The sequence below is a fragment of the Dicentrarchus labrax genome, unplaced genomic scaffold (assembly GCF_905237075.1).
Source record: "Dicentrarchus labrax unplaced genomic scaffold, dlabrax2021, whole genome shotgun sequence".
NCBI classification, from domain to species: domain Eukaryota; kingdom Metazoa; phylum Chordata; class Actinopteri; family Moronidae; genus Dicentrarchus; species Dicentrarchus labrax.
The window spans coordinates 24333384-24349196 of record NW_026136701.1 but is presented as its reverse complement, the minus strand read 5'-3'; the positions used below and the strand labels follow the sequence as shown (position 1 = coordinate 24349196).

At 41.9% G+C, this 15813-nt stretch overlaps 1 protein-coding gene across 2 annotated transcripts in view; it reads left to right on the top strand.

The window, feature by feature from the left end:
• The first annotated feature begins 802 nt into the window (after positions 1 to 802).
• LOC127353385 (solute carrier organic anion transporter family member 5A1-like) overlaps positions 803 to 15813 on the top strand; it is a 37817-nt gene continuing 22806 nt past the window's right edge. Inside the window, exons 1-2 of one of the 2 annotated variants that reach the window (XM_051382616.1) lie at positions 803 to 947; positions 2154 to 3588. In XM_051382616.1, the coding sequence (XP_051238576.1) occupies positions 2634 to 3588 (955 nt within the window). In that variant the 5' untranslated portion in view covers positions 803 to 947; positions 2154 to 2633. Of the gene's footprint in view, positions 948 to 1680; positions 3589 to 15813 lie in introns of those variants that run through there. The other variant, XM_051382701.1, reaches the window with a different exon arrangement.

Genomic DNA, 15813 nt, shown 5'->3' with positions numbered 1-15813 from the left:
CCCGCCCTACCTATCTGAGCTTCTACACCCCTATATACCCGTCCGCCCCCCTCAGGTCAGATGATCAGCTGCTCCTGAGTGTGCCTAAAACTAAGCGGAAGCTCAGAGGGGACCGTGCCTTTGCTGTGTCTGCTCCTAAATTATGGAATGATCTGCCTCTGCACATTAAACAGGCCTCTTCTCTGTCTGTTTTTAAAACCGGTCTTAAAACCCATCTCTTCTCTGTGGCCTTTGACACCTAGTAAGATGTCGACTTTATTTACTTGATTTATTTTTTGTATTTGTTATTTTTTACTTTTTGATTGCTTGTTATTGCATGGTTATTATTTTTATTTATGTCTTTTCATTTTATTGTTGTATTATATGTTATTTTGCGCCTCATGTGAGCTGTTATGTCTTTTATTTATGATGTCTTATTTATTCTCCTGTACAGCACTTTGGTCAACTTTGGTTGTTTTAAAGTGCTTAACAAATAAAGTTGGATTGGATTGGATTGAATATATTTTAAAAAATATAATGACTTAAATATGATAAAAAAGAACATTCTTCTGTAAAGAGTTCACCATACAGGTTTTTTTAAATTATTATTTATTTATTATTTGTTAGTGTTTAAGTTTGAGTTTTAATATAAACTTTAAATCCACATAAAAATCCACTGAAATTTGAGGTAACTTTTGATATGTTGCATTAACACATATGAAATTTAACATCAACACATTTACAACAATTAATTAAACATTAAATTTAAAACTGTCGTGACACACGTTATGCTTTTATTCTGAAGTGTTTCCGGTCAAAACAGACGCCGTTTTCTAGCTCAGATTTTTTTATTTTTTTTAACATGACCGTATTTTCTGTCCGGTTTTTAACGGCCGCGGCTCTCGGACGGTGTCGTGTAGCTCGGAAAATGAAGGTTTAACGGCCGCGTCGTCGCTCCAGAGTGTCGGGTAAGTGAAGCGCCAGTGTCGGCATTATTATTATTATTGTTTAATGTTACATCGGTGAACGCTATCTCTGCGGGTTAGCTGCTAGCCGCGCCGCTAGCTTCGCGTTGCACTTTTCAAAGTAAAAGCTAAACAGATAACACGCCAAACTCCATGTAAAAAAACCGACAGTTAATATATATATATATTAGCCAGATCGTAACGCTAAACACGCCGTAAACAGAACAGCAAACATTTAATTAATTGTTTTATTTAGTATTATTTAGCTGTGTGCTTTTTAATAACAAGCAAACGTTGATTAATCGCCTCATTCCCCACTCAATTCCTCTTGCTGTTGAAGTGGGCATTCATGTGGTTTGAGCCAAGTACTGCGCAGTTAATTTAATGTTAGGGCATATTATGCATGCCGAATTTATTAATAGACAGCACCGATTCAGAAATGAGTAAAAATGTGGCCAGATATAAACGGGTTGCATTAGCATACAAAGAAAACAATTAAATTATTAGATAATTAATGGGATCCGGCGACCTTATTTATTCAACATTGCGCATGCTTACGGTTGCTCCCACTTCGAGTGTGTGGGGAGGAGATAACAAAAACCGACCTCCTTTTTCTTATTCCATCATCAAATATAAATCACATCTACGTGTTTTTAAGCAATTTAGAGCAAAGTAGAGGGCTGCTACATTTTATTTTGAAGTGTCCTCTTCCGGTCTCCGTGGCGCTTGCGTGTAGCTTCACGCAGCCTCGGATCACAACAGCGCCTGAGAGCAGCTGAGCACTGCGGTGTTTCTGGGCAGCCTTATTATCCGTCACCACACTTCTCGGACTTCTCTCTCGTTTTGTTTTTTTTTGTTCCTCGACGACTCTTCACCCCCCCTCCCTCCTCCTCCTCCTCCGCCTCCTGCCTCATCCTCCTTTATTTTTACCTCCATTTTTTAAATGTTTTCATGCACATCTCAAAGGATTTACACAGAATTATAACCACTAAAAAAAAAAAAAAAAAATGCCATCCTCTGTCGCCCCGCTGGGAGGACAGCTGGTGCGGTGATAGCATCGTGGAGGGGAGGTGGGGGGGGTGATGCCCTTGACTTGGGGAGGAGGAGGAGTTAGGAGGAGAAGTAGGGGGGGCACCACCACCACCACCACCAGCCTCTAATGTACCCGAAAGAAGTGATATTGTAACTGTGTGATCTCCCAATTGGCAGGGGGTGTCAGGGATGCGGCGCATGCTCTGCAAGTTCATTTCGTCCCTGCCAGCCGCGGAGCAGCAGCAGCAGCAGCAGCAGCAGCAGCAGCAGCGTCCTGTTGTGCATCTGCAGGGAGATCCCTGGCCCTGGAGCTCCGCTGGTCAGGCTGAGGAGGCCTGAACGGTCTCCACCTTCCGGATTTAGCTGGTGGCAAGAAGTGTGCAAATGACAAGATAAAGAAACCCCAGAGGTTGTCCTGCCTGCGCTGCAGATAAGCAGAAGCTGTGAGTCTTACTTTCTCATTGGTTGACGTTGTTGCTTTTTTTTTGGGGGCCTCTTTGTGTGCCAGACTGTATTTGTGGGAATAGATGTTCCTATTAATAATAAATGTGATGGGCAGCAGCCCTTGAACTCTTAAGTAGGTTTGGAAGTAGGGCGTTTTTTTTCCCCTGCTAACTTAAAAAAACATTAAAAACAAGGTGGGATTGACTGGAAATAATGGCCGACCACGAGGAGGCAGAGTTGTCGGAGTCCCTTCAGAAGGAGGATGGATTTTCCAGCGAGCAGGAGGAGCCGGGCGCGGACTTCAAATCTAAAAGTTTGCCTATTTTAAACGAAGAAGGGCCCCAAGAGGAGACCTTACTGGCCAGTTCTGCGTCCATAACGGCGGAAGAGAGCGCAGAGTTCATCCAGCTCCCGGCCAAGACCGAGTCCTTTCAGGCCGAGTCCCCGACGAGAACAAACTACCTGCCCAAGCCGGGGAAGTCGGCGCTGAACAGGCCGAGTTCGTACATGGAGAACACGGAGATCCGTAGGAGTAAAAACATGGCGAGGAGGAAGCCCCCGGGGTTTTTCGCTTCCCGGCTGGCTCAGATTCGTCTGCCCAGCAGGAAGTACCTGGCCGTCATCCTACAGGACTCTCGCTGTTTCCTGTTCTGCATGTGCTACCTGACCTTCATCCAGTCGCTCATGGTGTCCGGCTACCTCAGCAGCGTCATCACCACCATAGAGAAGAGGTACAGCCTGAGGAGCTCCGAGTCCGGCCTCCTCGTCAGCTGTTTCGACATCGGGAGCCTCCTTGTGGTCGTCTTCATCAGCTACTTTGGTGGGCGGGGCCAGAGGCCTCGCTGGCTGGCGGTGGGCGGGGTGTTCATCGCCGTGGGCGCCGCCCTCTTCTCGTTACCTCACTTCATCTCGCCGGCCTACCAGATCCAGGAGGTCAACTCGTCCTCTGGCAACGAGGGCCTGTGCATGAACAGCAACGCCAGCGGCAGGGACCGCGTCGACATCACTTCCTGTCCCAGAGACCAGGAGGGCAACGAGCACAACCTGTACGTGGCGCTGTTCGTCATCGCGCAGATCCTGGTGGGCATGGGATCCACGCCCATCTACACGCTGGGACCCACCTACCTGGACGACAACGTGAAGAAGGAGAACGCCTCGCTGTATCTAGGTAAGTGTGTGTGTGTGTGTGTGTGTGTGGAAATGTGTGAGGAGCCGCCGTCAACCAGGCAGCTGATGTCACCGAGTAGTCATCGGCCGTCTTGTGTGATTATGAATCAGTCGGTGACGTCGCTTCTGCAGTGATTGGTTGGAGTGAACAACAGCAGGTGTTTGAGTAGCAACCACTTGTTGTTCAGCTGACGTTCACATCCAGCATAATGGTACAGAACCTGAGAATACTTCTTCCAAAGAAATTAGGACACAAACGACCCCAAAATTCAAAGTTCATTTTGGTAAAAGCTGACAGTTTTGGTTCCTCGTGTTCAGAAAGTCCAGCAGAAGAGAATTATATCTGGGTTGGTGCTCAAGTTCAGATGTTTCTTCAGGTGTTCTCCAGAGAAGAAGAGCAGGGTTAGCTAACCAATCTGGGATTACACTGCGCAGTAAACCACCTGTGAACTGAAGTATGTTGGAGAAACAAGTAAGACACAACTATATTTGTAAAGTATCCAACAGAAAACATCCCACTCTCTCCTTTCAGGTGACTCCAGACCGATTTTTGTTTACAGAATATTTGGTTTATCGATTGCTGTCGGGATGTTGTTGTTGATTTTGAAGACAGTTTCAACAATTATAAAAAAAAATGCGTCTGAAATACATTACCTACAATAGCTTTAACCCCTGGTTTGCTAATATTTTGGCAACGAGAACCCAAACAAACCAAAAAAACCTGCACCGTACAAGAAACCTTTATAATTCAGCAACATGTTTTTGTCAGTAACCATCTCAGTTGTAAATATCAAACATGATTAATACGATGGCGGAAGCTCGGAGTGTTTGCGATAATCAGCATTATCGCACCCGACTTTTTGAGTTCTGACAGTAAAAGAATAATTAAATATAAATATTTTAGTAGTAAACATAACAAAAAAGTGGATTCCTGATAAAATATGTCTGAATTCAGCCTCGTCTGTTTGTCGAGGAAGTGGTTAGCTGGACATCTGTCGCTCGCAAAGACAACTTAACATTAACTTTAAAGACAACAGTAACATAAAGCCATTGATGACAACACGTAGTAAACAATAAATATCGCTGGAAGTTCATGACTACAAATAAAAACACATTTTTTATTTAAACTTGATTTTAGAATCAACAATACATAATTTGAATATTCATGTGACGCACTACATGGCCAAAAGTATGCGGACACCTGAACATCCACCCATATAAAGGACTGTGAATATAAAAACCTGGTGACACGTTACGGAGAGGTTTATACAGGGGTTACAATTCAATATATTGTGATACTGTAAGCAAGGAGATACATAGATTTCTTTTTTAATCTAATTTTAAGAAAACCGTCATCGTAATAGGATATTTTCCGATGTTTCCTTGCACTCTTACTCGTATGTGACTGTTGAGCACATCCTTCTAAAACCACGAGCGTTAATCTGCTGCTGTAACAGCCCACAGTCTTAGGGAAAGGGCTTTCCACCAGATGTTGAACCTGGCTGCAGGGATTTGCTCCGATTCAGCCACGAGAGCATTAGTGAGGTCCGACACTGATGCTGTGTGCAGGCCATCTCTCTCTTTATGGACCCGGCTTTGCTTACGGACGGTTGCCTTGTTCAAACAGGAAAGGGCCCAAACACAAACTGTTGGACACGATTGTCTGAAGCATCATTGTGTGCAGCCCAAAGATACACTGGGTCAGGCTCTGTCAGCAGCTGTAGACAATGTACATACATTCACCTTTTGGCCACTGTGTGCATTTCAACAACTGGCAGTTTGAAGATGCACCCAACACCACATTTGTCGCATCACCAAACATTTCACTACGTTACTAAGTAGGCAGGGCTCCAGACTAACTTTTTGCATTGGTTGCACTGCGCCTAACTTTTTTTTTTTTTTTTAGGTGCACAAGCACAAAATGTAGGTGCACCCAAATTTTTCATTGCGTTGCCTTTAACGCCATAAGGTCACCTTTTTATTGCTCTCCATAACTTTCATATAATGTGAATGATTTTTAAACAAGAATAAGGTGTAGAGAAATGCTTGTCTTTATTTGAAGCACAATTATATATAAAAAGAAAAATAAAGTGTTGCTTCACTGAACTGAAATTGAACATTTCAAACATTTCATTATTATATTTATTATATTTAATAATAATTAATGATAATGATAATGATTACTACTACCTGCCGCTGAAATGTTATGTTTTTTTAAAGTTTCGATATGAAACGTTGTTGACCCGCTCACGAATGCTCTATTTCCGACCATATTCTGACCACACTCCTGACAGTACACGCAGTGCATTGTGTTACGTACTTTGTTGAACCTCAGTCAGGGCAATTGTTTCAGCCAGTCCTGTCTGAAGGAATATATTTTGGCCTTTTTAATTTGGGTCTCGGAGCCGGGCTCTATCCCAGACTCGGTTGTCTCCTCCTCTGGTTCCGAGTCTGATGCTGTCGCCGAAGGACCGGGGCTCGGCAATTTTTAAACACACGCAACTTAGCGCGGTGAACAGGACCACAGCCAATCAGAGGCAAAGACCCGCCCGAGCTCTGTCTCTTATTGGTTTAGAACACGATATGATCCTACCATCAGTGTGTGAGTTCGCTCACAGGAGAACACAGAGAGATGATGCGCTTGCAAAATCAATGTGTGTTTTCACCCGGGCAGCGTCAGGTGCACCAGTGCGACCTAGAACAATTATTAGTCACACTCTTAAACATTTTGGTCGCACTCTGGAGCCCTGTAAGTAAGCCATATCATAAAGTTGAAAACAACCACAGAGTTCCTGCCGTACCCATATTTGTTACCATTAGCCTACATGTCGGAGAGTTGCTTCAGATTTCTGCAGCCAAAAAACCCAACTGTGTGACCTTCGAACCGGCTCCCCCCTTCCCTTTTCCCTTTCACATGCTTCCCCAGAAGTTCTCGGCCCAGTGGACTCAAACAAGGTAAAGCCTAATTAAACCAACAAATGAGAGCTGGGTTATGAAAGAGAGTAGGGGAGGCGGAGGGAAGAGGGGGAAGGTCTTATGTGCATTCTTGTCGCTGGGGGAGAAAAAAGAAAAGTCCCACAGCGGCTCAGTGTCGGTCCGAGCCCCATTTTCCTTCCTTTTTTAAAAACAACCAGAGTGGCAGAAAGAGAGGCTTTGATCAGTGGAGCAGCCGGTTGGTGGTACGATGTCACACAATCCCCAGGTTGTATATAAAAAGAGCCTACTGGTTGTAATTTCAAGACAAAAATTGAAGAAAAAAAAAAAATTAATTGCAATCAAAAACAGAACAACAAATTCCCATATACTGAACATTGCATGGCCAAAAGTATGTGGACACCTAAATGTTGAACCAAAACTGGAATAGTGTTAGGAAAAGGAAATTATACATACATTTGTAGTATCTTATTCTACTGTCAGGACTGCATAGAATATAAAAACATTTTATAATTTTTATTTGACATTTTCTTTCATAAGGGAATCAGAATTTAAACAATTTTAAAACAAACTTCAAAATAAAAAGATATGCCAAAAACTTAAACATTAATTCCTTTACAATAGTTGTTCAAACAACATAAACTGACATAAAATACCCAAAGTACTCAAATAGGTATTTCTCAAATGTTAAATAGTAACATGTGTAACAAGTTAATAAATTAGTTACAGCAGTTGTATACAGGTTTATCAATTAATTGATTAATCAAAAACTATTTACAACGTATACTATATAAACACAAATTTTAATTAACCTTAGCCTTCAGTAAAAAATGATCTTTACTTGTTGTTGGTCGTAACTTTCTCTGCTCTACCAGCCACTTTGGCAAGTAACCAAGAAGTGTTTGTCAAACCCACTTGACCAGTAAACTTTGGCATTCGGTTGCTTTTGTGTCTTGCTGAATGAAGACATTTGTTTCCCGGCCTCAACATTGTACGGTCAGCAACGGCAGAGCAGAGCAGAGCTGGGAATCCCCGTCAGCAGGACAAACACTGTTTGGCTGCAGAAACACGCTGGTGTGGTCGGTCGGTTGGTTTAATGGCAGCTGACAGCTTCTCCAGTCGCTGGAATGAGGGCACCGTCTGTTAGAAACCATAATAGTTCAGTCCAATATCCTGACAAACACAAACCAGCAAAGTCCTACCAGTTTGATGCTTGTAAATGTTGTGTAATAGCTTAGTTGCACTTGCTATTAAAGTAAGCAGCTGTCAGTTGGATTTATTAACTTATTCCTTGTGATTAAAGATCAAATTTATCTTTTCATAATGTCCAAGTCTTCCTTATTGTTTTACTAAATGCTACATTTGGATGGAAACATGACTATAAGAACATGACTACAAACACTGTACAGTTTGCATTGTGGCCTTTGAGTAACCTGCTCAAGAGGAAGCATAGAAAAACCATGATAGTTGGTTTGCAATTTGTTTCTTCCTTCTGTCCCTGTCTTTTGCCTGAGTTAAGATTTACAGTGTGTCTGATATTGACCGTGAAGTGTGCACAAAGGCCTGACTGTACACAGATAGGCCCTCTTATGCTACTTAGCCTACTTACATTATTATGTTAGTGGCAGAACATGAGATGAGCGGAGACAGATGATGTCTTTAGTATATCTGCAGCTGTATTGTGGATTCAGCAGGAATGCTGTCTAGATAGACCACTGCTGTATTCATTTAGCCCACTGCTTTATCTCTGCAGACACTTTTTAAACACAGATTGATCCAGCACTTACAAAAAGCGGAGGCAGAATTTCCTGGCACATGCCATCGCTAAATGCAAACTAAAATCGGCCGGTATCATTTGTCTGGTAATCCCTTATCAGATCAGAGGTGTCTTCTGGTTTATCTCTGCTGCTAATGGAGATAAAAGGACAACTGAGAAGGAGATTTAAACTTGAGTTTCTAGGGAATCTTGAGTCAGATGGCCATGCTCACTGGGAACGGGGCCAGCCTGACAGCAACACAATGCGACATATTCTGTTTTGGCCCTGTCCTGCCTCAAATAATAGTGACCGAGGACGTCACGACAGAACAAAGATGGGGTTTGTTCTCGGTTATTTGTTATTAAACAGGGAATCCAACTGAAGACAAGCTCGTACTCAGACAGGACACAAGCTTGGAAGGTGCTTGACGTTTGTAATATTGCTTTTAGGGACAGTAACTATTGGTACTTCTGATAAAACACATGGTCAGAAGTATGTGGACACTTGACCATTGCACCCATGTGTGATACTTGGCAGTGTGGGCAGCGATCCGTTGCTATAACAGCCTCCACTCTTTTGGTTTCAGTCTTTACACCAGATGTTGAGCCTGATGTTGGCTGGCTTGCCGTCTGCGCTCTAGTTCATCCCAGAGGTGTTGGATGGAGTTGAGTTCAGGACTCTTTGCAGGCCTGTCAGGTTCTTCCACAGAATAAATGAAACAAGGGACAACCATTTCTTGACCGACATGGCTTTGTTCACAGGGTCTGGAAAGGGACAAACGCTAAATATCCATATAAAAAGACTGTAAGACAATAGAAATATACAGTACAGACTGAAAAGATATTAGTTTATTGCAGATATGTTGGTATCAGTGTGTATGTTGGCTGAAATGCCAAACTAGGTCAGAAGTCACTTAGAAACAGTGTCTCCTTTACGTAATTTGTCCACTTTCAAGATTGTCATTTATGTTTATTTTCTTTTGGCCAATACATTGTTTGATCAATTTTCGAAACTCCCAAATTACGGACAGTAGTGGACTTAAAATCCAGTATCATTCAGGCTATACTACAAAATATAAACAAGTTAAGTGTTCGAATTGTGCGTCCTTATGGCAGCGTATCCACCATCGATGTCGTTCAGTGGAACCAAATGAGCGATGTGGAATAGCCCATCTTTTATTGGCCAATGTTGAGGTAAATGTCAGTTTCATTTACCTTCACAAGGGGCAATTTCGTCTTCTTCCTTGCCTGCACTACACATTTGCATTACCACTCTTTGCAGTCATTAGAAATATGTATCACATCACCTGCCTATGTGGTGGTAGAGCTCAATGTCTGAACAAAACAGGGATTGGCTCATCAAAACATTGCTTTTAAAAAAGGATTTAGACTATACAAACATACAGTGTCTTTGACCTTAACACTTGTATCTTCAAATCAGTCCCAAAACAGTGGAGAAACAAGAGCGGATACAACGGAAATAAAACGGGTAAAGACAGAGCAATGTTCAAATTCTAGCCCAGTTTATTGCATTACTGTCTGGTTTTGAGCCAATACGAGGGCGCAACACACTTGCTGTTTGCTGTAGAACAAACATTCTGGTCCATTTTGGCCGTGCTTTGCGTTAGCCTACATATGAGATCATGCCCAAAGGCGTAACAGACATCCATTAGAATAATTCAGCACAATATTGCTTTGTAACCCCGATAAGAGACGCTCTGTTTGGTTCCCCATGCGTGGCAGCGGGCCACACTGCAGCCACTTGAAATTTTAATGTGCCAGCTCAGAGACGCAATATGGTCCTCACTGAGTTTAACAGTGCCAGTTTGTGTTTGGCATGATTTGTCATGCTACAGCTCTGCATATATGACCTCAGACTTGTGCTATGTGTGTGTGTGTGTGTTATCTTTGGATGACTGTAGATTGTTATCCATGTTCTGTAGGACTGAACTGGCGAAGCTGTTTCCATTGCACTATAATAATCATAGTAATAACATTCAGTCACTATTTTGGGTACATCCCTGCCAGACAGAGAAGATATAAAGTCTCATCTACACTCTGATTTCCTCTTTTCTCAGAGATTAATCATTGTCTTTGCCCCATAGTCAGACTAAGTTGCCCCAGTTTGTTATTTTGTTTTATATCCGTCCTGCCAACATAATTTTCAGTCAACACAGAAGCTGTGGTAGTGTTTGTAAGGAGCAGATGACTTAATGTTTGCATATGTTTGCATATGTTTGCATGTAATATGTCAGTTTAAGAATTGTTATTTCTCTAAGCGGACTTAAAACGACCTGCGTAGCTTTTTCTGTCGCTATCTATATTATATGTAGTCCTGGCTATAGTAAATGCTAAAAGAAATAAAGATATGGATGGCAATTCAGTGGTCTGAAACCAGGTCACCATTCGAGTGGTTAGTTAGAGTGGCTTCTCAGATCTAATTCTGTCATGCGGTGTGTTAGAGAGATTATTAAGTGCATCTGTGTACTTAAGACAATCAGCTCAGGCTACATTTTGCCCTAAATGATACACAATCTGTAAACTGAGGACTACAAACCACTCACACTGTCATAAATGGAGGACACAGGTTTAAAATCAACATTTTCTCTCCTGATGAAGAGCTTCAGATGTTCTTTAGAGCTTCCTGTCCACTCTCCTGCTCCAAACTTCACAGCAGCTAAACACGTCATGAGGTTTAGTTATGATGTTTCCTGTTTTATCGGGGAACAAGCTGTGTTCACAAACATTGATCGAGCCGTGGTTAGCAACGGGGAACGTCAGTGGAAACGTCTTTACACCACTCAGTTCGGAGGGCTTTTAGCTGCTGGTGTGAGCAGACGAAGTTGAAAATGTCCTGTGAAGCTGAATGGTTGAAGCAAGGCACTTACACTGTCAGGAGTTAGTGGTTCAACACCAGCTGGGGTCACTAAAAGCATAATGTATGCACTCATGCCAGGTACTTTGGATAAAAACATTTCCCAAATGGTATAATTTTTGTTGAAATAACAACCTGGAAGGTCATAAATCCATTTTGTCCACTTGTATTTGCTGCTGAAATTAACGTTTTCTCTTTGGATGTTGTCCTGAAAGTTTATTTTATTTTTTGTCATTGACCCTGCAAATACGCTGAACATTCAACAGCAACAAAAAAAGCATCTCGAGCTGGTTCTCTGTTAGTGCACAGAATTGTTTGACCATTTCTGAACAGCCTGAAGGCTCCAACTGTGACTAAAAGGTGTTTTAGAAAAGTTCAAAATGAAACTAATGTGGAATTTTAAAGTTATTTCCCAGTTAGCAAAAAATATGAGGCTGCATCAGCATCAAGGGGAGTGACATGCAACAAGGACACTTCTTGATCTTAATTTGGGACGTTCTGGTTTTGTACAACAACTCTGCTTTTTGTATTATGTTTTGGTTTCTAGTGTGTAGTGTAGGCCTGCAACATTGAGTGTCCACAGGACATAAGAAGTTTATCTCCAGTAGAAGTAGAAGCAGAAGCACATATACCAACCATACTTGACCAACATCAAGATGTATTTGAAATATCAGTTATCTTTTATAGCTGAATTTCCTTCTTTCCAACTTTTCTTTTTGTCTCGGTTTCCAGTTGTCCTTCAGAACTTTTAATCTTTTCAAGCCTGAGCTGAACCTCCTCACAACACCTGCGTTGTTTCTTATCGACAGCGTATACAAAGCTAGCTTCCCGCCGGTTTATGTCTCTACTGTAGTGTCATAGGTAGCTTTTTCGTTGCTTAATATTTACGTTCTGTGTCAAAGCACTCGGCAACATTTATTAAAATATATTGACGTGTGAATTAGTCACCTGATAAAAAATGGCCTCCAGTCAGATATGGCAAACGTACACAGTCTTTACTGAAGTAGTAGAAACATATTCTTGTTATTCTCTTGGTTTCTCTGAAGGACCTTTTGTTTGTTTTATTGTTGGTTTGTTTGCTGTTTCTGTGCAAGGTCAACTGAAACTTCAGACAAGGTTAGAGACTCCCTCTCTCGTCTATTTTCAGATATTGTGGCGTTTTTTAGCGTTTTCATTTTGTGACGTCTCTCGTGTGTCATCTGACCGGTTAAGAAGGCGTACAATAATGCAAGAAAAAAAGAAAATGAAATCGATCGATAATCCTCCTCAGATGCATTAATAGAATACCAAGCCTGTTTTGAGGCTGCATTACTTCATTCAAACCAGAATCATGCCACAGTGGATAGAACAACGGGATGACTCTGGTGTGTCTCAATGTTACCTGAAACACAAAGGGGAATACACAAAAAGGGCAAAAGTTTATAGTTTCATTCGTCTGACTCATAGTTCCTGGAGCTACGTGGTCAAAAAGTTCTAAATGATACAAAATATATCAGAAAATGAGCATGTGTACAAAAACCTTAGAATATTAACAGTTAATTAAAAAGTGTAGTCATAAACTACTGTGCACATTTAAAGGGGAATTCCACCAGTTTTACCCATAAAGGTCAGTTCTATTCATTATAATTACCACTTGGACCTGTGAAACTCTCCTGTAATGTATTCTGTGACTGGAGAAGCTTCAGTATTAAGAAAATAACTCCTTACTGGGTTTGGAGACTTGTTTTACAGGAAGCCTGCGTTGCAAACTGGGGTTGTAGAGAGTGTCATTTACATTAAAGGTCTTATGAATAGTTGCATTATGGGAAGTGAAGCTCAACCCAGACTAGGTACTAAATGTCAGGACATCTTGACCCTGATTTTGACCATTTTCTTGTGAATCCTTTCTTTTATGGAACTGTGAGGTTAAATCTCTGGAGATCTCCTTTAATCACTCAGTGGTTTTAGTCCTTGTGAATGTTAAGCTGTAGATTGGCCTTCATGTTGTCCAGCAGTCACAATCAGCAGCACGTTAACTAAACTGAGGAAAGCAAGAAGTTCATCAGGGTTACAGGGTTCCTACGCGTCCTGGAAAACCTGGAAATTTAGAGAGTAGTTTTCCAGTAATGGATACCCCTGGAAATTAAAATGACCAAATATCCTTTAAATGAGCCATGTTGTTCTGGAAAGTTTTGTACCATAGCCCCCTCACTCAGATCACATAAACCTAGATGCATATTTCGTTTGAAACTGGTCTCTCTACTGTAGTAGTAGTAGTAGTAGTAGTAGTAGTAGTAGTAGTAGTAGTGTTTTCTTCAGGCCTGTGAGCAAAATTCTCATATCTGCATGCATACAGCATCAACCTGCTTGATAAATACATGCACATGGAAGTTAATTGCACATGTAATGAACATTTGTGTATAATAAAATAAATAAAATAAAAAAGATGGGGACCCCTGATCAGCTTTGGGTTGCCAAAACTGAAAATATGGTCAACATTGTTTGATAGTATTCAGTTATATGTCAGCTTAATAATCAAAATATGACATAAAATAATGTTTTAAAGCTTTATTAGAGGTACCGAATAAAATTATTTTCAGTTTGTGTTGTTAGGTTAGTCGAGCCTTTCACCCTCAGTCAAACAAGCTCTGTTTATTTATTTTGGGACACACATTTTGCTGTTTGCTGTCCCTATGTCATATGTTAAAAAGAAAGGCCAAGAAATGGTTGCCGGTTTTTCTCAGAATGGTTGCCAATGGCAACCGGTACAGCCCAGCCCTGTTTCACGGAGGCTGGCAGTGTGATGTGGGTGCTGGCAGCCCCTTGGGAAGTTGTAACGAGACCTCGCTGTGTCAGCAGGTTGCCACAACAACGCCTCCCATCCCGTAACATTTCATTGTGTCTCCCCTCTTTCATCTCGCCGTGCTCCGGCCTCGCCTGGCCTCAGCTGTGTCTGTCTGTCTGTCTGTCTGTCTGTCTGTCTCTCTTTCTCTCCAACCCCCGTCGTCACATGGCTCCTCTCTCTCTTTTTTTTTTTTTTTTACCTCTGCTGCCGTGTGGGTGGGACAAAGAAAAAATGCAGCTGCAGTTTTGTAGCATTTAAAAAGCTGTAAGTCACAAATAAATCCATACATCAACTGGCAAATATCTCATGAAACTCCAACTGCAATCCTGATTTATGTTTTTGATTTATGTTAAAAGGATTGGAAGCATACACAGTTTTTGCTTGTTCATTGAGGTTCACATCTTCCTGAGGCTCTTGAAACCCTTAATGAAAACCATTTCAAAATTACATTTTACATTTATTATCAGTGTTTTTTTGCCAGCAGTGGCTCTCACACAGGTTTTCCTCTAATTTATAACTGCCATCAATCTCTTTTTACGACCGTGTTGGGGTTTATGTCCCCAGCCCAGCAGGTCCGAACTCATGTAATCAGGGTTGTACAGAGGCAGATGACTACAGATGCTTTTTGTTAGTGAAGCAGTGAACGCCTGAGAGGGCTCTCTGTACTCTCACTATGTGTGTGTGATAGCTATCAAGCAACACTAGAGCAACCACAAACCCTGCAAGGAACCCTGCTGTGAGCATTATGTCATATTAGAGTATCATTACAGTGTTTGCAGCAGTTACCAACACGTTATCATAATAAAAAGTTGCCTCTCAACGGCTTATTAGCTACTACTGCTCACTACAAGAGCTGGTGTTTGCAGCCTTTACAAATATGACTCACAGCACATTTCAGAATGTGTCTTAAACCAGATCTGACCAGATCAGACTGCTTGGCTGAAGCTACCTGTTGTATAACAGGCAACATACTGTATTAAAAGGCACGCTGTGTAACTTCAGCACACTGGATGACAGTTCAGGTGATTATGGCTTTTTCAGACTGGAGGAAAATCAGACTGGTTTCTCAAATCAGATCTTTAAGACAGATTGCCCACGCTGTTATTTGTGAGCGATCGGATCGGAATCGTATGTCCCAAACGTAGGCGTCGGTAACTACATAACGCAGGTTTCCAGCGTGGAAGCAGGAGAAATGAAGATCCATCATCCCATGCTGTTCAAGTTGAGGCTTGTATACATTATACATTGCGTTGTTCCCTGCTGCCTTGATGGCGGGCTTCACTGTGCGTTGTTGTACATTGTGTTGCATGTGACAGAAAAGACACTTTGAAATCCTGTTTGTGCAGCTTTGGTGTCCGGACTGAGGTGCATCTGTAGAAATACATTCAAATTTAGTTTGGATCCAATTAGGAAAATCCACTTATTTTAATTTCTGGACCATATAGTGTCCATGCAAGTCTCCAGGAAAAGACGCCTAACACTGGAGGATCGGACCACATCAGGCCTCCGGCTGTGGATTGGTGGATTTACTGGATAAAGACGTGGAGGAATCAAAAGTCGTGGCCTTGCTTTCAGTAAACAGGCTGAAAATCAGTTTGCTTTGATACCAAAAGAGGTTTTCCCTCCATCAGGACAAACACTGCTGCCTCAACACAGACTCGTGTCCACATCCTCCATCTCTCTGTCCCATTCGACCTCCCCCTTCTCTCCATCCTGTCCCATTTCCCCTATTCCTCACTCTCTCTTCCAGCCTTTATTTCACCTCTTTTTCCTTCTCTCTTGCTTTTCATTCTTTGAACTTTACTGTCTGTCAGTCTTTTCTAGGTGTGTTTCCACG